This window comes from Cryptomeria japonica, chromosome 8 (assembly GCF_030272615.1).
Source record: "Cryptomeria japonica chromosome 8, Sugi_1.0, whole genome shotgun sequence".
In the NCBI taxonomy this organism is placed as follows: domain Eukaryota; kingdom Viridiplantae; phylum Streptophyta; class Pinopsida; order Cupressales; family Cupressaceae; genus Cryptomeria; species Cryptomeria japonica.
The window spans coordinates 354517474-354541116 of NC_081412.1; the positions used below are offsets into that span (position 1 = coordinate 354517474).

At 35.3% G+C, this 23643-nt stretch overlaps 1 protein-coding gene across 1 annotated transcript; it reads left to right on the top strand.

Annotated features, from left to right (window-relative positions):
- The first annotated feature begins 3332 nt into the window (after nt 1-3332).
- LOC131045327 (secreted RxLR effector protein 161-like) lies at nt 3333-4061 on the top strand. Its single transcript, XM_057978902.2, has one exon. It carries the CDS (start codon nt 3333-3335, stop codon nt 4059-4061), a length of 729 nt encoding a protein of 242 aa, XP_057834885.2.
- Nucleotides 4062-23643: the final 19582 nt, after the last annotated feature.

Here is a 23643-nt window from a genome sequence, read left to right on the forward strand (position 1 = left end):
TTATATCCCATCAAATTCTTGGTGGTTTAAATCTGTATCGGGATTGGTCATCTTGCATTTGACTATCGGTTTCACTTGTATACATACATGTAGTCAACGATATTCTTCAAGGATTAATGATTGCTTGGCATTCCACGAGGGCGTTGATTTGGCACATTATTATGTTGGTCATCCACGTGTTTTGATAAATGCCTTCGTTAGAATTGAAAGATTTGTATACTTTGACATAGTATTTGATTTGGGAAAATAAAAAAGAAAAAGGGCAAAATGATTTTAGTTTGTTCATTAAGGGTTTATGGAACCCTAGCTATCGTTGCTAGCTATCGTCACTTACCTTGCACACCATGGATACATTTTGTGAAATATATGAAAGACAAGGAAATAATGTTGGTGTACCTGTTGACTTGGTCGCGCTAAATCAGGGGTTGTGTTTCTGGACAGGTTTGAGTTGGTTCAGTTTTTTTCATTTTATCAGCCTGCAAATAGGAAGAATCTTTTCACCACAATTTTGATTCTCTTCTTTTTAGTTAGAGAAGTTAGCCAAAAGAAAGATTCAGATTAAATGAACGCAATTTTTGTTTTCTGTTTCGAAAAATAATCAGTTAAGAGATTAAGCTCATGTTGCAAAAAGATGAAATCAGTTAATCATTTGATAAGCAGTGGAAATGGAAAAGTTTTTTTTTACTTTTCTCGTTTTAGTAATTCCATCTCTTTGCAAAAGAATGGAAGAATTTAAGTGGCTTATGAATAGAAAAAGGAAAAGATTCAAGTTTTTATTGCAAAGAGTAGTTATAGTGGTTTATTTTTTGCAACTCTTTGTGAGCTTCAGTTTGTTTTTGAAACCCTAACTCGAGGGTTTGTTATTGACTCAAGTTTTCAGTTGTTGTAAGGGTTTCATTTGTTCTACTCTATAAATTCATGGCTTCAAGCCATTTCTCAATTAGATGACTTTACAAAGGAAACATAGCATTATGAAAGATTCTTTTTGTGTTATATTGACTATCTGAAAAGTTTGAAAAGAGGGTCTGTGATCTCTGGTTTGCACAATAGAGAAGTTTATTCAAATCTGAGAGAAATTATTTTGTAGTGTTGTTATATACAATACATTTTGTAATTGGTATCATTCAAAATCATACTCTGCATTTTGTAATCATTAATGATTTTGGGAGTGCACAATTAGTGTATTTTAAAGGTCAGTAGTGATTACAAATTTTGAAAGTGACTTTGTAGTTTGAGGAGTTGGTGCTCCCAAGAAATTGGAATTCAGATAAGGTGTTGAGTTGATACTCCACCATTGTAAAGAGTTGGTTTTTGAGTTAAATAAAGAAGACAAGTTTCGAGTGGTTTTTTATACCCATGAGGGTTTTCCCATTCAAGAAATCCATGTGTTATGTGATGCTATTTATTTCAAGTCTGTGTGCCTAATTGTTCAAGTCTTTCATTCTAATTATGAAAAGCTCTGATACTTTTTCTCACTGTTCAAGTTGTCTAGAAGGTAATTACTCAATTGTTCAATTCTTTCATGTAATATTGTATCTTGAATGATAAATAAATCGATCATTTGTTGACTTATATTTTTGTGTTCAAGAAAGAATCTAAAGGTTGTTCATTAGTATAGCTGAACAATACTATATCATGCTTTTAACATGAACTGTATATCTCTCATATTGCATATCATACTGCTATAAGGTTCATTATTTACTTTGCATTTACAAGTCACATCTATTTGCATTTGATCAAGGTCTCAAGTGTGTATCTACCTTTTAAGTCAGTAGTTGAATTTATTCAATACTCGGATTCACCCTCCCTCTCAGAGTGTTTCCACTTCCAACAAGTGGTATCAGAGCATAGGGTCCTGCATTAGGTCTTTCCTAGGATTGGTTCTGGTCTTGGAAGTCTTTCATCATGTTCAAGAGGGTTCATTTGCAACTAGGGCTCCATTATTTGATGGCTCTGATTATGTGTTTTGGAAAATCAGAATGGAAACATATCTGATATCTATAGATCTTGATATCTGGAATATAGTCTACAACAACTACACTGTACCAGTTGCCATACCTACAAACCCTGATAAGAAAAAGCAATATGAAATGAATGCTAGAGCCAAACATGCTATCTTTTGTGGCCTGAAAAAAGATGTTTTTTTTTAAAAACATGCATTATAAATTTTTTCATGAAATTAGGGAAAAACTTGAAAATATCTATCAAGGAAATAAAAAGGTTAAACAGTCAAATATATTGACCCTAAAAACACAGTTTGAAGAAATGAAAATGAAAGATGATGAAAAATTGCTGAATATTTCTTGAGAATAGATGAAGACATCAATGGTATGAGAGGATTAGGTGAAGAAGTAGATGAGTTCACAGTCATTAAGAAGGTCATTAGAATCCTTCTGCCTAAATATGAGAACAAGATTTCAGCCCTTGAAGAAAAGAAAAAACTTTAATAAGCTTACCCTAGATGATCTTCAAGGAACATTAACTCTTTTGAAATGAGAATGAGCAAAGTTGATAATGCTAGTACATCATTGGAAGAAACTGCTTTTAAAATAGAAAAGAAAGAGGATGTTGATAGTGAATCAGATTTGTCTGACTCATTAGAGGCACTTCCAATGAGAAAACTTAAAAAGAAATATAGAGGAAAATTGCCACTCAAATGTTTCAAATATGGTAAGGCTGGTCATTTTGCAACCCAATATTCTCATTCTGATCAAAACATTGATGATGATCAGACCGAAAAAAGCATTACAAGAAAAATATATTTAGTCCTAAAAATAAATTTAACTTCAACGACTTCAAAAAGAAAAAGAGTTTATTCAGCAAAGAAGACTCTAGTGATGAATCAGATGATTCTTTACATGATGAAGGTGAAACCTTATTCATGGTTGAAGTTGATGTGCGGAAAGATTCAAGTAGTCAACTAGATAATCAAACAAATAGTCAATCTGATCCAGATAATTGTGAAATAAATCTTGAGGGTGAATTGCTTTGTGCCCTACAAGAAATCAAAAGACTTAAGAAACATATTGGTATTCAAGATTGGATTCACATTTGATAGAAAATGGTTTCATACGAGGAGGTGTGGGCAACAATCTCTATGTCAAAAGGGAAGGTAATGATATTCTAGTTGTAGAAGTTTATGTAGATGACATTATCTTTGAAATCTATAATGATGCACTATCTAAAAAGATCTTAAAGATTATGGAATCAGAATTTGAAATGTCAAGTTAGGTGAACTAACATTCTTTCTTGGTCTTCAAGTTTCTTAACTTGAAAATGGAATATTTCTATCCCAATCGAAATATACAAAAGAAATGTTAAAAATATTTCAGATGGCAGATTGTCGTGTAGTAAGTACTCCAATGGTAACAGACTGTAAATTGTCTAAAGTAGATGAATCCCTTGATGTTGATCAAACTGAATATAGGTCTATGATAGGCAGTTTATTATACTTAACTGCATCAAGACCTAATTTAATGCAGGTAGTGTGTATGGTTTCTAGATTCCAATATGCTCCTAAACAGTCCCATCTTACAGTTGTTCAAAGAATATTCAAGTATATTCAGGGCACTCTTGATTTTGGCCTTTGGTATCCTAGAAATGATAATTTTACTTTAATGTCTTATCCTGATGCTAATTGGGCTAGTTGTCTGGATGAGAGAAAAAGCACCATTGGTGCAACATTTTTCCTTGGTGATTGTCTTGTGGCATGGAAAAGCAAGAAGCAAGACTCTGTTTCTCTTTCTACAATAGAAGAAGAGTACATCGGTGCTACTTCTTGGTGTACTCAGCTACCATGGATGGCTCAAACTCTTATGGACATGGGTATTATTGTTGACAAACCTATTCCTATATTCTGTGATAATACTAGTACTATAAGTCTATCTAAACATTCGGTCATGCATTCTCAAATGAAGAACATTGCTATTAAATTACTCTTTCTTCATGAAAAGGTGTTTGCTAATGAAGTCACTTTGCAATACATTCCTACTCAAGCACAGGTGGCTGATATCTTTATTAAGCCCTTGGCTATAGAAGCTTTTGAAAGGCTTCATTTGTGATTGGGAGTTGTCTTTCAATCTTTGCTCTCTTAAAGTCTCATAATCGATTCAGGGGGAGCTTCTACACTCTCTATGTAGCTCATTGCTACTTTCTATGATTACTATTTGCTGCTTCATGTTATATCTGCAACTATTTCAGTTCAGTTACTTAAATGATAGTTGTGATTTTTCTTAGTATCATTGCAGTATCTGATAAGAGTTCTTTATTGTGTCAAAATGACAGTGAATATGGTCCAAGTAGAGTACATTCTCTCTCATTATTGTTTGGTACAAATTGATTGATACAGTTGATTCTTGGAACGTGTGTTGATTCGTTGGATACTTTCATATTTCACAAGTGGTGTGCTCTATTGCTTTTGGCAGTTCTATTTCAATAAAAAAATTTATCTCCTGTTCAAGGAGAAAGGGGGATCATCGCTTATATATATTTTACCCCTATGACACATTGTGGCCTTGTATGCTTTATCTCTTAGTTCTACCCGTACGGTATTTTTTTTATAAGATATTCTACAGTAAGTGTATGCTTCATTCATATACTTCGTGTATTTATATGCATCATATATTTGCATGTAGTGTCTCTTATCTCAGCGTCTCTCCTTTGGCATTGATGTCAAAGGGAGAGATTTTGGGTAATGTTTCAGTCTTTAGATTTGTCACTATTCAGTTTTTTTCCTTATAGTGCATGGGAGATTTCATAAAGAGATTCTGTAATACAAAGATTTTGTACAAAGATTTCAGATAGTGCTTTGCTTTGTGTTTATCAGATTTCTTTGTTCTATGTGACTGTGACCAATTTTAGATTATGGGTTTCAGTTTTTCGCTCAAAGTTGTTCTTATGCTTTTATGATCTATGTAGTGACTATGAAAATTCACACAGGGGTTATGACTCTCAGTTACAATTATGACATATAGGTATATTGGTTTCACTTGTGATATACAAAAATATTGGTTTCAATTTTGGTTCTGCTTGTCAGATTTGACACCAATGCCAAAGGGGGAGTTTGTTCACCTTGGGGCATTTTTAGTTGGCATTGTGTCAAAAATGTTAAAGTAGATTACATTTCTTAGTAGATAGAAATAGAGGTATCTTTTAATTTTATTGTCTCACAAATGATGCTCTCACTAACCTATGAATCTTGCATGTTGTTGCAAGTATAAGGACAAGATAGTATGTCCACAAAGTATGTTGATTCGCCAAGTATTGATAATACTTCAAGTGTTGTTGATTACATCACAAATATTGCTGAGTGTTGAGAATGAGATTGATCTTAAAAGGCTTGCACTAATAGATTGTTGTAAAACCTTTCACCGACCTATCGTGGATTATATATATGGGTGAGGAGACATATCGATGGATAGACATGTCTCCACACATGTGGAGACATGTCTCTCCACCGATATGTCCATTCATTAATCATTGCAAACATCATACCGATTCATAATCGGTATTTTATAATCCATTAACAAACCAATTCCTAATCGGTATGTTAGAATGATGATAACACAAGCATCATTAAATCGATACACATTATCGATTATAATAAAGATTAAGTAGTAAATCGATACACATTATCGATTATAGTAAAGATCAATGAAACTAGTCGATACATAATATCGACTAGGTTTAGATCATGCACGATACTCAATGCAGATCAATAGACACAAATTTATACCTGGAAGAACAATAGAAATGATGATCGATGTATGATCAGCCATTTGATCATTCAATCGAATCAATGCTTATTCATAACATGATTATTTATTTATTCTACATAGAATAAATCAATATAATGATTTATGATTTAAGATCCATTTATAATTATGTATGTATGTATATTAATATATATAATAATAATAAACTCAATTATTATAATGTAGATTGGTATACATATATAAAAAAATCATAAATCATTCTATTGATGTAATTATCATCCATGATTATATTTATTTGACCAAAGCTATCATCATTAACACTCCCTCTTAGCTAGGGAGGATAAAATCTATCCAAGAGTATACACAATAGATCCATTAATTGTGAAGGAAGAAAGATACCTTATCGTGATATCAAGAGATATGGTATAACCAAGAATATCAAGTCACGTGATATTCACCATATCTCACAAATATCCATATTTACGGTATGTGCACTTGGCATCACGTCTCATGATGCCTACCATAATGGATATGAGATCATGGCATATCCACATATATTAAGACTCATAATATCCTTCATGATGATCTCTTGTAGATTTATTATGGTTTATTTAATGACATCAAGTCTCATGATATCTACCATAATGTCTAAGAGATATTAACTATCATGACATGTCCATGGATATCAAATCACATGATATCCATTATGATAGTGAAATTGATCATTGTAAAGTCATCACCTTACAATATCAATCAGATACAAGTGTTCATTATAGAAAAGTCATCACCTTTCAACAATGTCCACAAGGGGTCCATGAAGTCACGAAGTCACACACATGATGATAAAAGAGTTTACACATTAAACATCTTTAAATATTAGTTCAAATAAAGAATAATTAGAGACTCAATCTCAAATTTAATTTACATTTTCAACCATACCAAGTTTATCCCGAAGGTGTTCAACCTTTATCCCGGAGAGTGGATTGGTGAGAATGTTTGTTGTCTGATCAATTGTACTAATATACTACAACTGGATCACATTCCTTTCTACCATGTTTCTAATATAGTTATAAGGAATCTCAATGTCTTTTGATCTATCATGAAACACTAGATTCACTGAAAGCTTGATGCAACTTTGGTTGTCACAATGGATGACAGTAAGATTCAAGGGCTGACGAAATAGTCCTACAAGCAATTTCCTAAGCCATGTTGATTCTCTTGCTCCCATGGAGGCTACAATGTACTCAGATTCTATAGAGCTTTGTGCAACTAAGGATTGTTTTCTACTGATCCATGATATCATTGTTGATCCTAAATTGAAGAAACATCCTCATGTGCTCTTTCTGTCAACCACACTTCTAGCCCAATCTGAGTCAGTGTATCCATGTAGATTTAGGTCTACATGTTTGTATCTAAGACCATACCCAATTGAGCCTTGAAGGTATCTCAGAATGTGTTTTTTTGCAACAAGATGTATCTCCTTTGGTTCACACATAAACTGGCTAAGTGCATTCAATGCATAACAAATATTAGGTCTAGTGTTGACCAAACACATCAAGGATCCGATTATCTATATGTAGAGAGTGGGATCTGCAAACTTCGAGTCTACTGTTGCTTCCTTCAATTTGTGCAAATTTGTTTCCATAGGTGTAGACATGGGTCTACACTCCATCATTCCAAACCTCTTCAGAATGTCAATAGTGTACTTACCCTAATTCAGAGTGATGTCATCTGCCTGCTGCCAAACTTCTAATCCAAGGAAGTAATGTAGGATACCTTAAAGTAGAGGTTTGGATTTGCATCATTTTTGGAAAACCTTAATCCCAAGAGGTAGTGATCAATCCTTTCATACCATGCTCTAGGGGCTTGTTTGAGTCCATACAAAGCCTTCTTCAATCTACAAACATGTGATTCAACCTTATGTATAACAAATCCTTCAGGTTTCTCTATATAGACTTCCTCCTCAATCGTGCCATTCAGGAATGCAGTCTTCACATCCATTTGATGGATCTTCCATCCCTTTGATGCTGCAATAGCAATTACGGCTCTGACTGAAGTGTATCGAACAACAGGGGAAAAAGTCTCTTCATAATCAATTCCCTCTTTCTGAGAGAAACCTCTGGCAACAAACTGGGCTTTTTGTTTTTCAATGCTACCATCTGCAACATGTTTGATCTTGAAGAGCCATTTTGATGATGCTACAAATTTTTCTTTAGGCCTTGGTACGATGTCCCAAACATCATTTTTTTACAATGGACTGATACTCTTTTGACATAGCATCTTTCCACACTTGCTGATTGAGATATTCTTTAACACAGGATGGTTCTGAATTTATGATCTCACTCATCAAGGCAACATAAATAGAGAATCTGTGAGGTCTCTTTCTTTCCCTGAAGGTTCTCTTTGGTGTTGCATAATTCTTGGCTTCCTGAATCATCTTCCTAGCCTAAAGTGGTCTCTTTCGGTTTACATTACTGGGTTCATTTAAGGGAGAAATTTGACCTTCACTTTCAATTTCTCCAAGAGTCTCCCTCTAAATCTCAGGAGCATGATCTTCTTCCATATTTTTAGGAGGATCTTGATCTTCTATCCCATGAGAACTTTTGGATCTCCTGAAAGCAATGTCTTCCTAAAAAATGACATCTCCGCTAAGTTCAATTAATCTTTGACCAGGTATGTATATCCTATAGGCTTTAGATGTTTTTCTATAGCCTAAAAATACTCCTTTCCTGCTTGAGGGTTCTAACTTAGACCTATTTTCTCTAGGTACATGTAAGTAGATAGGAAAACCAAAGATTCTTAGATGACTTATATCAATTTTGATGCCAGTGAATGCTTCTTTAGGGGTTTTGTTGTCTAGAAGTGAATGAGGACATCTATTATGGATGTAGACAATTGTCCTAGAGGCTTCGGCCCAAAATGAAGTTTCTATGTTTTGATCATACATCATAGCTCTAACAGATTCTACTATAGTCCTATTCTTTCTTTCTTCCATCCCATTTTGTTGGGGATTATAAGGTACAATAAACTCCCTCCTAATCCTAGCATTTACACAAAACTCCTTAAAAATGTCTGAAGCATATTCCCCCCCATTGTCTCTCCTTAATGTTTTGGTTTTCTTCCCTGACATGTTTTCTACAAGGGCTTTGAATTCCTTGAACCTCATAAGGATTTCTTTAGACTCTTTACATTTAAGAAAATATATCCAAGTTTTCCTAGAGAAGTCATCTACAAATATTACATAGTACAAGAATCCTCCTATAGAGGTTACAGACATGGGTCCACATAAATCAAAATGAATTAGTTCTAACACATTTTTAGATTTTCTATCACTATTATGAAAAGTTCCTTTTGTATTCTTTCCTCGAGCACAATCCTTGCATGTTCCTTTATGATTTTTATTTAGCTTAGGCAAACCAATCACCATTTTCTCTATGGAGGCTAGAGCACGAAAATGGAGATGCCCTAATCTTTTGTGCCAAATCTAGTTTGAATTTGAAGTCTCATGAATTAGGGCTTGAGTGGGAGTAGTGCATAGTTTTTAAAGGCATCTATGTCTAACTCCTATAGTATGAGCCTTCTTGATTGCAGAGTTCTTTGGCCATGGTAGAACTTTTCCTTCCATAAAGGTTATCCTATACCCTTTGTCTTCAAGTGCAGAAATGGAGACTAGATTTTTCTTTATCCCTGGCACAAATAATACTCTTGTGAGCTGAAGAGATATGCTTGATTTTAGATTTATGGTACAGGTTCCAATCCCTTTGATTGGGTAGTTAGAATCATCCCCAATGGTTACTTCCTTATCATAATTCTCCACCATAGTGTCTAGGTGTTCTCTGAATCTGGTGATATGACGTGAGGCTCCACTATCAATCACCCAAGTGTTGAGGTTGGTTGAAACTTGGCTTGATAAGGATGAATAGAAGACAAACTTCTCGAGTTCATTCTCTACGCTAGCTTTTCCAACTTCAACAATGGAGGCTTGTTGTTTTGGCCTATCCGGACACTTCATGGCATAATGTACATACTTATCACATCTGAAACACTACACTTGAGATGTGTCCCTCCTCTTCTTGGAAGAGTCTTTTCCATTGGTGCCCTTATCCTTCTTCCTCTTGAAGTTCCTCTTCTTCCCTTTCTTGTGAGAGTGAGAGTTCAACACATGAATATCTTCATTGGTGGTATTTTGCTTAATCCCCTTGATGATCAATCTGGATTCCTTTTGAATGCAATCCGTCTTCAACAGATCGTACTTGGGGAGATTTGAAAGTGCACTTACTCCTTGAATAAATGATTCTCATGATGTTGGGAGTCCATTTAGAGTCATCAACGTTAACTCCTTGTTGTCAATTATGTGACCAATTATATAAATTTGGTCCCTCAATTTAGCGATCCTCATAAAATATGATGTGACAGTTTCTCCCTTATTCATCTTCACATGATGGAGTTGTCTTTTCAATGTGAGAGCTTTGCTGGTATTGTTTATTTCATACATGTCTTCAAGTGATTTGTGCATGCAGTATGTTGTTTCATACTTTGAAATACCTGGAATTATATGGTCTCTAACTACGTCCACGATCAGATTCATAGCTTTTCCATTGTTCTTGTTCCATTGAATTTTCTCAACATCATCATCTGGTTCAGGTATGTTTCCCTTTATAAATGAATCTAGTTCATTCTCCTTCAAGGTAAGCATGATCCTAAACTTCCATGATACAAATTTATATTCTCCTTCAAGACGATCTTCGAATATGACTCTGCTTGCCATTATGAAGAAAGGAATGCGATTTTTTCTAAGAGCAAAATGATAGTCTAGATAATCTACTATCTCAAATCTAATCGGATCTTCCTTGACCTTTATCCAATATCATGTTAAAGTAGATTAGATTTCTTAGTAGATAAAAATAGATGTATCGGGTAAGTGCACAAAGATGGTGGTCAAAAAGGGGCGTATAAGTGGACACTTAGAGGCAAAATTTGAAAGTCATCCACTCAAGATATGAAGATAATAAAAGAACAAATATTGTAGTACTCTAAATCTAGTTTCCAAACTACTAAAAATTTTCAAAATTGGATAAGATTAAGGGCTTCAAATCCTTCGCGCACTAAAAACTGACCCTGATTTTTTTTGAAAAACATAACATAGTATCTAATGTTCGCATCAAAAAAGTCATAGTTAGATTTAGTATTATGACAAATCCTTTGGCAGAAAGATAGTTAAGAGTGAGCACTAGAAGATGTGTATTTTTTTGTAATTTTTTTTTGTGTATTCTTTTTTTCATGATTTTTCCAATCGAGCACATCTTGAAAATTAGGTACTTGTTCGTGCGCGAAGCATAAGTTGCACTAAACAAATTGAAAATACAATTTTTAAAAAAAAAATTGTAAAGAATCAAGTGCACTACAATAATATATAAAAAAAATTTAATTTGGATAAGTATATCAAAATTTATTCAAAAACTGGTGCACCTATGTCTGTGAGAACTATGGAGACACTGGTAAAAGAAATTCAATAATAATATGTTATTGTTGTTCAAATTGAAAAAAAATTATATGGTTAGAAAGCTCAGAAAATGGGTGAAAATATGGTGGCAATTTTAGAAATACCCACTTTATGAAGTGTAAACTTGATGATGACAAAGTCGATAAAACAAGTTGATAAAATAAAACACGTCAAAAATGAGAGAAATAGAGGGAAATCAAACTTCCAAACTATAGCTTTATCATCCAGGCCTATTTCCAAGCCTAAACAGTCAAAAGCGCGTACGAGGTACTTATGGTTTAAAAAGTGCATATGGGGTACTTATAGTGTAAGCAGCGCATACGCGCTTGTTTCCCTATAAACAGCGCGTACGCGCTACCTTTACTATAAACAGTGCATGTGTGCTATTGTATAATATGATATTCTATATATAATATGTGTATAATATGATATTGCATATATAATATGTTTATATAATATAAAATATGTGTATATACATATAATATATGTAATATGTTTATATATAATATATTAAACATATATATACACATGTAAGTGTATTGTCTCCCCCTCTCAAACACATACAATGTCTCTCTCTCTCTCTCTCTCTCTCTCTCTCTCTCTCTCTCTCTCTCTCTCTCCTTCTCCCTTCCTCCATACCCCATCCCTCTTTCTCTTCTTCTATCCCTCCCTCCCTCCATACCCCACTGCAACTGTGTCTGCACTTCTATAGAAGTAAGTGAATTTATTTATTGTCTGCAACTTCCTCTTTGATTTTTATCATGTATGCTCTCCTAAAAAAATTGACTGATGGATTTGTGTGTGTATATTGAATAGGAGGAATAGGGTTTGAAATTGAACCACGGGTGTATTACCGTGACAAACAAGGAAACTTGTAGCAATATTCTTCTCGAATGTGTTTTTAATGAGCAGAGCAGATGCAGAAAATAGTATCAACAAAGCAACATGATGAGTCAGAGTACCTGCAATATGTTTTTCAAAAGGAAACAATAGGTAGGAAGAGAAAGAGGGAGAGTAACACAGATGATGTCATGTAGAATGATAGTGGTGGGTATGTGAGAGTTCCCATGTTGTTACACAACGCCTGTCACCTAAAGAAATTAAAGTTTGTTGTATGCATGGCAGTGGTAGTATATGATGATGATCACTTGTCAAACAGCTTGGAACGGTACATTCCCATGAAAGAAATCAAGTGTGTAATTCCTATAGTCACAATCAAGATCAGTCTTATAACCTTGCAAATTTAATAGCATCATATGTTTTAGAACTTAGGAAGTACTCTTAGGGTTAGGTCAAGCTCTTACACTTGCTTTTTAGCGAAGCCTCGTTGTTTGTTCGCTTGGAGTCTCAATGACTGATGGATTTGTGTGTGTATATTGAATAGGAGGAATAGGGTTTGAAATTGAACCACTGGTGTATTACCGTGACAAACAAGGAAACCTGTAGCAACATTCTTCTCGAATGTGTTTTTAATGAGTAGAGAAGATGTGGAAAATAGTGTCAACAAAGCAACATGATGAGTCAGAGTACCTACAATATGTTTTTCAGAAGGAAACAACAGGAAGGAAGAGAAAGAGGGAGAGTAACATAGATGATGTCCTATAGAATGATAGTGGTGGGTATGCAAGAGTTCCCATGTTCTTACACAATGCCTATCACCTAAAGAAATTAAAGTTTGTTGTATGTATGACAGTGGTAGTATATGATGATCATCACTTGTCAAACAGCTTGGAACGATACATACCCATGAAATAAATCAAGTGTGTAATTCCTATAGTCACAATCAAGATCATTCTTATAACCTTGCAAATTTAATAGCATCATATGTTTTAGAACTGAGGCAGTACTCATAGGGTTAGGTCAAGCTCTTACACTTTATTTTTAGTGAAGCCTCATTGTTTGTTCGCTTGAAGTCTTGTTGTACGATGTTCTATTCATAACTTTAAATTTAATATATCATTTTATTAGCCCACCATATGACCCCTTAGGTGTCATTAGAGGTAGTATTGTTTCCTAAGAGGTCATATGGTGTCCTGTGACCCCTTAAGACCCCTCCTCTTTCCCTCCCCCCTACTCTCCCTCTCTCTCCCTCCCTCTACCTTCCCCCCCCCTCTCTCTCTCTCTCTCTCTCTCTCTCTCTCTCTCTCTCTCTCTCTCTCTCTCTCTCTCTCTCTCTCTCTCTCTCTCTCTCTCTCCCTTTTCATCCACATCTTTTCTACTACCAATAGCACGTACGGGGTACTGAAACTATTAGTTCACTGCCTTGTCATAACTTTTTTAAGGCAAAGGAGCGCGTACGGGTTACTATTCCCATTATTCGTTACCCTGCGATAACATTTTTTAGGCTTAGTAGCACATACGCGCTACTTATTAGTCTAGAATGGGAAAAAAGAATACCGTTGGGCTTGTCAACATTTTATGGTCTAATAGCGCGTACGCGGTTATTAATGTAGCCCGTATGCGGTTTATAGACATAGTTTTAGTTGCCCAAGAGCCTCAATTGCCTCAAAAAAAATTTTTGAGGTTGTTGAAGGCCCCACTGGAACTGTGTCTACACTTCTATCACTGTTGTATACATAAAAGTAAGTGAATTTTTTGTTTTTGCATGATTTCAAATGATTGAATTGTGATTGTTTAATAGTTTGATTCCAAAAAATAGTGATAAGATTCATATTTATGGTTATTTATTTATTTATGAACTTTTCTTTACATATATATGTAATATGATTCTATTTAGGTCAACTGATATCAACCATGGGAAAGAACAAGTGAGGAACAATGGAACAACGAGAGGCTCAAAAGGAAAGACAAAGGCAGCGTATGAAGAAATTGTGTGACATAAGAACAATGGGAGAAGAAGGTATGTCATCCTCAACATCTCAATTCGATTTACCAAACGAATATAATGCACCTAATGCAATTGAAGAAGAAACATTTGATAATTTACTGTTTGAACTTAATGCAATTGAAGAAGAAACATTTGATAATTTACCATTTGAACCTAATGCAATTGAAGAAGATACCGCATTGAATAATCAATTAAATGATGAACATATTGCACCTTCTCTACTTGATGAATTGAATGTACATAATGCACTGATATTAACACCTCCTAGAATCATTCGTAGGAAACCAAAGTATCTAATTGACATTGATGGGAATATATTGAAGTCAATGCCCAATAAAATGAATGAACTAACTTGTAGGAGAATGGTTAAAAGAACATGGCAAAACTATTTTAAAAACTTAAATCAAACCGCAAGATGTCAATTAATTGTTTAAATGATTAAAAATTTGAATTTTAGAGAGACCATGAAAATTCTAGACCTAAGATCATCTGAAAGTAACAGTGAAAGAACTATTGTTAGAAATCTATTTGATGCATATCAATCTATTAGTTCAAAATCACGTAGTAAAGATTCTAATGCTACTCGACGTGTCATTACATCAACCATAATGAGCAAGAAAATAAAAAAAGATCGTTTGATAAGCAAAACAAGTAAGTCATTAAATGTTAGTAGAACAACATTAAGTAAAGCATGAAAGAGGTGGGAACAAATAAAGAACCTAACATTAATTCTCTTTGGGCATTCTTGGGTAGACTACCATGCAATGACAAGGTTGTAGTTGATGCACTAAAAACATTAATTGAAATTTTTTGGCATGACAACACAAGAGTATCGCCCAACCAAAGAGATGTTGTTAGAAGGCGAATTGGGTCTAAAAATCATGAGCCACATGCCAAACACTATTTGGATATGACTCAAACTAAATTTTATGAAAGATTCCTTCAAAAGTTTCCTCAAATAAAAATTTCTCAAAGATTTTTTGAAATGGCAAAACCTTTTTATATTAAGATTAATCATGTACGCACCACGTGTTGTTGTAGGATGCATATTGAATTTTCCATGCATTATGATATTTTTCGTCACATTTGTTCTACTTTGCACACTAACAATGTTTTGTAGGAATGTAATATACAAGCACCTCCTAAGTCGGTAAAAGAATTTATTTCAAGTGTGCTATGTAATAGACATGATGGTTTCATTTATTATAAGATGCCTTGTTTGGAAGGTTCTTGTGCTATATGTGGTGGTTTGCAACGTTTACCAAGATGCATACATTTGGAGAGCACACATGAAATTGGTACGAAACTAGTTTCTTTCGGAAAATACAAGACAGTCACATATGGAGTTAAAGATGGAAAAGATTTGAAGAGATGTGAGCTAGTGAAAAATGATAGATGTGTAGCTCAATTTATAAAAATGTTTCAAGAGAAACTAGTTTATGAGTACATAATGCATACACATAGAACTCGATGGCTAGATGAGCAATTCAAGTTATGTAAGGACACATTTCCTCTTGGCACCATTGTCTCTATCATTGATTTTGCTGAAAATTATACACTACAACCTCAAAATGAAGTGTAATCCATGTATTATCACTCTACACAAGTTTCTATTTTTGTACACATAGCATTCATGCATGCAGATGATAGCACAGAGGAGGATAGAAAGGTTGTAAGAGAGTATCACTTCTACATAATTGATGATCATACTCATTCATCAGAGTTTGTACAAGGATGCTTTAAAGTTTTCTATGATAGTTTAAGGGAAAGGAACATACGATACAACTGACACTTAATATGGTTAGATAATTGCACTGCACAATTCAAGAATGCAAGGATGTTTTATTGGTTGACAAGGATGCATGTGACAAGTAGTGTACAACATTTTTGGAATTTCACTGAGGCTGGACATGGTAAGGGAGAGCACTATGGTGCAGGAGCACGTGTGAAAAGAGCCCTAGCTAGGGAAGAATTGAAGTACGAAGGTGGTGTTGAGTTGGTAGATGCATAAACAATTGTGCGATGGTGTAAGTCTACGATGGGACCAGGTAATCCAGGTACGTCATTGGTTCGTAGATATTTTTGGTTGATCGCTGAATCTAACATTGAAAACTATCTAGATTGTTGTACAGTTGCAGGATCAAGTGACATGCACTCATTTATGAGTTCAAATTCAAGCTCACTGGTAATTTATACGAGACAGATGACATGTTTTTGCTCTTCATGCATGTATTGTTTGTGGGAAGAATGTGAATCACAAGAGTGGGTTGACAAATAGTCTTGGAGATCGTTGGTTCCCATTGATTCATATCAAATTCCCTAAGCACTACAATTGAGTCAGATGGAGACATCAGTGGATTTTGACCATGTATCTGACCTAGGGGATTCAGGTGATTTTTTGAGTTAATTTTTTTGCAAGTATTCTTTTTGGTTCATTTTGTTGTACATCATACTTTATTTTTGGTATTAATTAACACTTTATAAAATGCAGGTCATATGTAATGCAGATGTTGCAGAAGAGAACAATGAAGAAGGAACAGATTACTATTTGTGTCGTTGTGTTGAGCCTAAAAGAAAATTGACAACCACAATCATTAACATAGAGGGTATTGAGTACCCAATAGGGTCTGTTGTCGTGACAGGAACATGGCTTCAGAGATACCCTATCAAGAATTCTGATTTTTGGTTGTTCGAGGACTTTGAAACACACAGACATATTCTTCATTTCTCTAACCTTGTTGTTGCAACAAATATTTATTTGATGAAGTATCATGGTAGACCTCATAACAAGATTTTATGGAAAGTTCGTGAATCTGACCACGAGGCAATACTTGACACAATATGGGTTAGAGCCGATCCTGAAGGCTCACTTGATTGATTCTATGGTTCAAAGTAGAATGATTTTGAGAATTTTGTATAAATCGTCGACGAATTGTTCTATATTTGTTTTTTGTATATATAAATGCCCATGAGCTGATTTTTACAAGTTTAGGGGCATAATTTTGTATATTTAAATGGCAATGAGCTGATTTGTACATATGTACATGCCAAATTTTGTATATTAAAATGGCGATGAGCTGAATTGCACATATTGTAATGCCAAATTTTGTATAAAAGCCCATGAGATGATTTGTATATTAAAATGACGATGAGTTTAATTGCACATATTGTAATGCCAGATTTTGTATAAAAGCCCATGAGATGATTTGTAAGACATTTTTTTGTATAATCAAATAGCCAAGAGCTGATTTGACCATATTTAGAGGCAAATTTTTGAATAATATGTGACAATGTTTTGTGACTATTTTGTGTGTCAATGTTTTGTGACTATGTTTTGAGTATATGTGATGTGTCCTGGTCAATCATGAGCATTCTTGATTCTTGTATAATCATGGAGAATTATTTGAGTCATTATCGGGTCATAGGGGTCATAGATTGAGACTAGATACAATTTGAGCAAAAATTGTCATTGTTGTCAAAAAAATTGTCAAAAAAGCTGTCAAACAACTTCTGCATTGCGTCGGTAGTGTATGACACTCAACGTTCTGGTGCTTTGGGATGCACGACAGGGGCATGCCTATCATAAAACTACCCACTCGGATATGCTCGTGATGTCGGTTTGTGCACATGACGAACCGAATCAATTCTAGCCAATCCTGCAACTTTGCATTGCATGCAACTGATGACTTTTACAGCAGGCGAAAAAATGCTACCAATCGAAAATGACTCTGAGTCGTAAAAAACCGAGAGAGGACATTGCAGAGGATCCTCACGCAACCCCATGGGTTCAAAGGGATCGACCATATGTGTCCTGGATTGGAAGAAATAGTCTGTCAAGTTTTGACAATTTTTTGGACTCGGGGCACTTGAGAGATCGCACTGGTACGGTATGACTCTCGATGTTCTGGTGCTTTGGGATGCATGACAGGGGAATGCCTAGTGTAAACCTACCCACTCAGATGCGCTCATGATGTCGGTTTGTGCACACGATGAACCGAATCAATTCTAGCCAATCTTGTAACTTTGCATTGCATGCAACTGACGGTTTTTGGAGCAGGCAAAAAAATGCTACTAATTGAAAATGGCTCTGAGTCGTCAAAAAATGAGATAGGCCATTGTAGAGGAGCCTCATGCAACCCCACGAGATCAAATGGATCGACCATATGTATCTTGGATTTGAAGAAACAGTTCATCAAATTTTAACAATTTTTTGGACTCAAGGCACTTGAGAGATCGCACCGGTACAGAATGACTCTCGACATTCTGGCGCTTTGGGATGCACTTTAGGGGTATGCCTAGCGTAAAACTTCCCACCTGGATGCACTCACGATGGCGGTTTGTGCACATGACGAACCGAATCAATTCTAGCCAATTTTGCAACTTTTCATTGCATGCAACTGACAGTTTTTAGAGCAGGCAAAAAAATGCTACTAATTGAAAATGTCTTTGAGTCATCAAAAACCGAGATAGGCCATTGTAGAGGAGCCTCACGCGACCCCATGGGATATAACGGATCAACCATATGTCTCCTGAATTTGAAGAAACAGTCCGTCAAGTTTTGATAATTTTTTGGACTGAGGGCACTTGAGAGATCGCACCGGTACAGAATGATTCTCGACGTTCTGGCACTTTGGGATGCACGATAGGGGCATGCCTAGCATAAACCTTCCCACCCAGATGCACTCGCGATATCAGTTTGTGCACACGACGAACCGAATCAATTCTAGCCAATCTTGCAACTTTTCATTGCATGCAACTGACGGTTTTTGGAGCAAGCAAAAAATGCTACTAATTGAAAATGGCTCCAAGTCATCGAAAACCGAGATAGGACATTATAGAGGAGCCTCACGCAACCCCATGAGATCAAACAGATGAACCATATGTGTCCTAGATTTAAAGAAACAGTCTGTCAAGTTTTGACAATTTTTTGGACTCAGGGCACTTGAGAGATCGCACTGGTACGGTATGACTCTAGATGTTTCGATGCTTTGGGATGCATGACAGGGGCATGCCTAGCATAAACCTACCCACCCGAATGCGCTCGCGATGTCGGTTTGTGCACATGATGAACCAAATCAATTCTAGCCAATCTTGCAACTTTTCATTGCATGCAACTAACAATTTTTGGAGCAGGTGAAAAAATGCTAATAATTAAAAATGGCTCCGAGTCGCTGAAAACTGAGATAGGCCATTGTAGAGGAGCCTCACATGACCCCATAGGATCAAACGGATTGACCATATGTGTCCTGGATTTGAAGAAACAGTCCGTCAAATTTTGACAATTTTTGGATTCAAGGCAATTGAGAGATCGCATCGGTACGGTATGACTCAACGTTCCAGCACTTTGGGATGCATGACAGGGGCATACCTAGCATAAACCTGCCCACCTGGATGTGCTCGCAACGTCGGTTTGTGCACATGACGAACAAAATTTAACCATTGCGAGCTTGAGGGTGCTCTCACACCAAACACATTGTTGTTTATATTCATATTGTCAATTTTTGTTGTTTATATTCATATTGTCGATTTTTTTTGTTATTCATTCATTTAAATTAATAAAAGGGCAGCCACCAAATATAGCGAATACACAATAATGAACTGAATACAAGGAGTTTTGTAGGGTTAATTCAATATTTTAGATATTTTATCAAATCATATTCCACGATTGCAATATTTTATATCATATATTTTTGTTGTTTATATTCATATTATTGATTACATATGCAAATATTCATTTAAATTTATAAAAGGACAACCACAAAATTCAACGAATACAAAATAATGAACTCATTACACATTTATTGGATCGAATATCGATATTTATATATATAAAAAAAGGCATGTCTGCCAAGTCAATACAAGTATTACAAAAATGTGGCATATGCCATGTCCAAATCAATATACAACAAAAATGTAGAATATATCTACATGTATTGGTCATTCTATGACCAAAACTAACACTATATGATCCTAAACTTGTGGTGGATCATCAAAATCAAGCCTCTTCGATGCAGTACATGGCTCTATAGATGGCTACAAAACCACAATTCAAAAGCCAAATTAGAATTCTTTTGTAGAAAATAGTTCACAATTAACAACATAACTATGCATTTAACTTTAATTCCTTTGCAATTGAAATGTAGATTACCTCATTGGTTGATCTAGGAGCTAATTTCTTTGCTCTCCTCTCCTTGTCACTCTTAGGAGTTTTCTTGAAGACATACCTAAATGGATCCACGTTATGGCCATACCGCGAAGGGGTCTATTGTAGATTAAATGTATAATTAATACAATGTACTAACATAAATATATCAAAAACACTTAAAAGCTATAATATAGAGAACAATGACATACCTGTGCTTGAGATGCTTCTCCAATGGACTGGGGATGACTCACCATCGATGTAGAAACTATCGCTATTACCTATACAAAAAATATTCAAAGATTAAATACAATTAATATAATGATAAGTATTGAAGGTTAAAAACAATTAATTTTACATATCAAACAAAAGTGTACCGGATCCTGAGATGCTTCTCCAGTGCAAGGAGGAGGGTTCGTCATTGACGAAATAGGTATGGATATTTCCTGTATGAAAAAATTATAAGATTATAATATATCACAAGTTCACATGTATGCGTGCATATAATCATGAAATCAAGGAAATAAAGTAGAGATACATACCTCTGCCCTCTCTTGATCTGTGGGCGAATCAGGTGCATTCAACAAATCCACAAAGCTCAATGGCCGATGTACATGTAAAATAGACAAAAAACACTAATCAATCTACAAACCCCAACTAATACTTGATTTCAACATTTTCAAACAATTGTACAACTAAAAATGTGTTCAATTACCTTCTTCCCACATTTTGGCGTCTTCGAGGAATTCTTTTTCTTAGGACGAGCCCTAGACGCGGAGGGGGTACCCTAAAAAACAAAATTAACATGAGATATTAGTACAGATAATAAATTTAACATAATTTTAAAAATCTAAAATGAAATGACTTGCATATTCTATCAAAATAATAAATAAAAAAAGTTGTACAAAATATGATACTGTATAGCCTTGTAGGCCAAAATCGATCGTTGAGAGAGTGATGTCATCAATCTGGGACATTTCGTCCCCTGTCAACACCTACAAACCAGAAATTGGACCAAGCATTAAAGATAGTTAGTATATCTTGTATTTTTTTGAATTCAAAGTGTACTATTCTATTTTAACATGTTACAAAATTTATACCCCAGGCATCGAAGTTGCAGCTATAGTAACTGGGGGAGGTGTATGGGATACCGCTGCTACATCCTGAAATGTATATTATTTGTCTCAATTTAAATTGATATATACATGAAAATTCATTTATGTAATTACAAATTTAAAGTGACTGATAAATAAAATGTTATGAATTCAAATCAACACACTTGAGTCTGTGGCTCATGGGCAAACACCATGTCCATCAACTCATCTATCAGCGCGACATCCTCAACCGTGTGAGACTGACATCTACAACCGCAAATCATGCACAAATGATATGAGGATCCATCTGCACTGACTGCATCATCTATCCCCGAGCATATCCCTGAGCAACTGACACACATATGCTGGATGGGCTCTCTGTCGCCCTCTAATGGCTCATCATCCAATACAATAGGGTGTGCTAACGACGTCACATGTTGGATGATGGCACTAGTCAATGTTGTGGCCGCTTGAAGAGTCTATAACTCCATTGACTCTTTCAGCTATAATGGGACAGCCTGATGCACCTTGGGTTTGGGTGCTAGGGGGCGGTGACTCTCCATGGGTAATCGCCTACAGGCTCCAGGTCTATCTTGGGCAGAGCCACCACCTCTACCATGAAACTCTCTCATGTCAAAATAGTTTGGCCGCACATTGAGCACAAACTCACAATATATTTTTCTCAAAAATATAATGGCACCTCATAATTATTACAAGGTGGATCATCAAAGACCATCCACCACCTCTACCAAAAAAGATTCTTCATTTGCACATTAGTACACTAATGTATGGGAAACCTCTTTGCATTAAGAGGTAATGACTGACTAGTTTCGGGATCAACAAAAAGGGCACATATTTGTTGTTTAGTAATATTTCTATTTTTTACTCCATCGTATGATAGCCCATTGGCATAGAATTGACGACACCTATCCCTAAAGCTTCCCCATTTGGTAATTTCTGTGGAAACGGCTATGGCACCACTAGCTAATGTTTCTAGGCTAGTGGCGAGGGATTGATGATGGTCAAGTTCAGAAGTTTTCAATTTAACAATCAGTCTATTGATTTTAGACGTATTTTGTCCTAACTGATTAATTAATTCTTCCTGTGTTCCGGGTGTGCAGTCAAAAGGAGGAATTGGGGGTTGTTCTTGTGTGTTTTCAAGAGGTGAATTTGATTGTTCTTGTGGGTTTTCAGGAGGTGCATTTGGTTGTTCTTATTCTGGATTAGAAGAATCTGGTTTTTGAAATAAAAAATAAAACAACCTAATCAAAATTAATGAAATTAAATTCAAAATGTAAAACAAATTGCATAAACTGGAAAGAAAGACAAAAATAAACAAAAACTAACCTTGATCCATAGCTTGGAGGACAAATCAAGCACCCCGTTCGCGATTTAGGAGAGGAAATAAGGAAAAAACGAAGTTAAAAACATGCTATTCATGGGTAAATGAGACCCAATTTTTTTTTTTTAACTTTTTTTACCAGGCACCACATACGTGGTTTTATTTGGATTATTAGCGCGTGCGCGCTCATTTTCCTAGCCGTAGTGCGTAGGTGCTCATTTTCCTAAAAGCAGCGCATACACGCTACCTTTTCTAGGCTCGGGAAGAACAAACCTAAGCGCATACGTGGGAATTTCAAATTTTAAAACTGCATACGCGCTGCTTGTTTTTCCATGTTTTTTTTGGGTGGTGTCCACTTTTTTTACCACCATCTTTGTGCACACACCCTATCTTTTAATTTTATTGTCTCACAAATGATGCTCTCACTAACCTATGAATCTTGCAGGTTGCTGCAAGTATAAGGAGAAGATAGTATGTCCACAAAGTATGTTGATTTGCCAAGTATTTATAATACTTCAAGTGTTATTGATTATATCACAAATATTGTTGAGTGTTGAGAATGAGTATACACACACACACACACACACACACACACACACACACACACACACACACACACACACACACACACATATATATAGGTGAGGAGACATGTCGATGGATAGACATGTGTCCACACGTGTGGAGACATGTCTCTCCACTGATATGTCCATTCATTAATAATTGCAAACATCATACTGATTCACAATCGGTAGTTTATAATCCATTAACAAACCGATTCCTAATTGGTATGTTAAAATGATGATAACACAAGCATCATTAAATCAATACACATTATAGATTATAATGAAGATCAAGTAGTAAATCGATAAACATTATCGATTATAGTAAAGATCAATGAAAGTAGTCGATACACAATATTGACTGGGTTTAGATCATGCACGATACTCAATGCAGATCAATAAACACAAATTTATACCTAGAAGAACAATAGTAATGA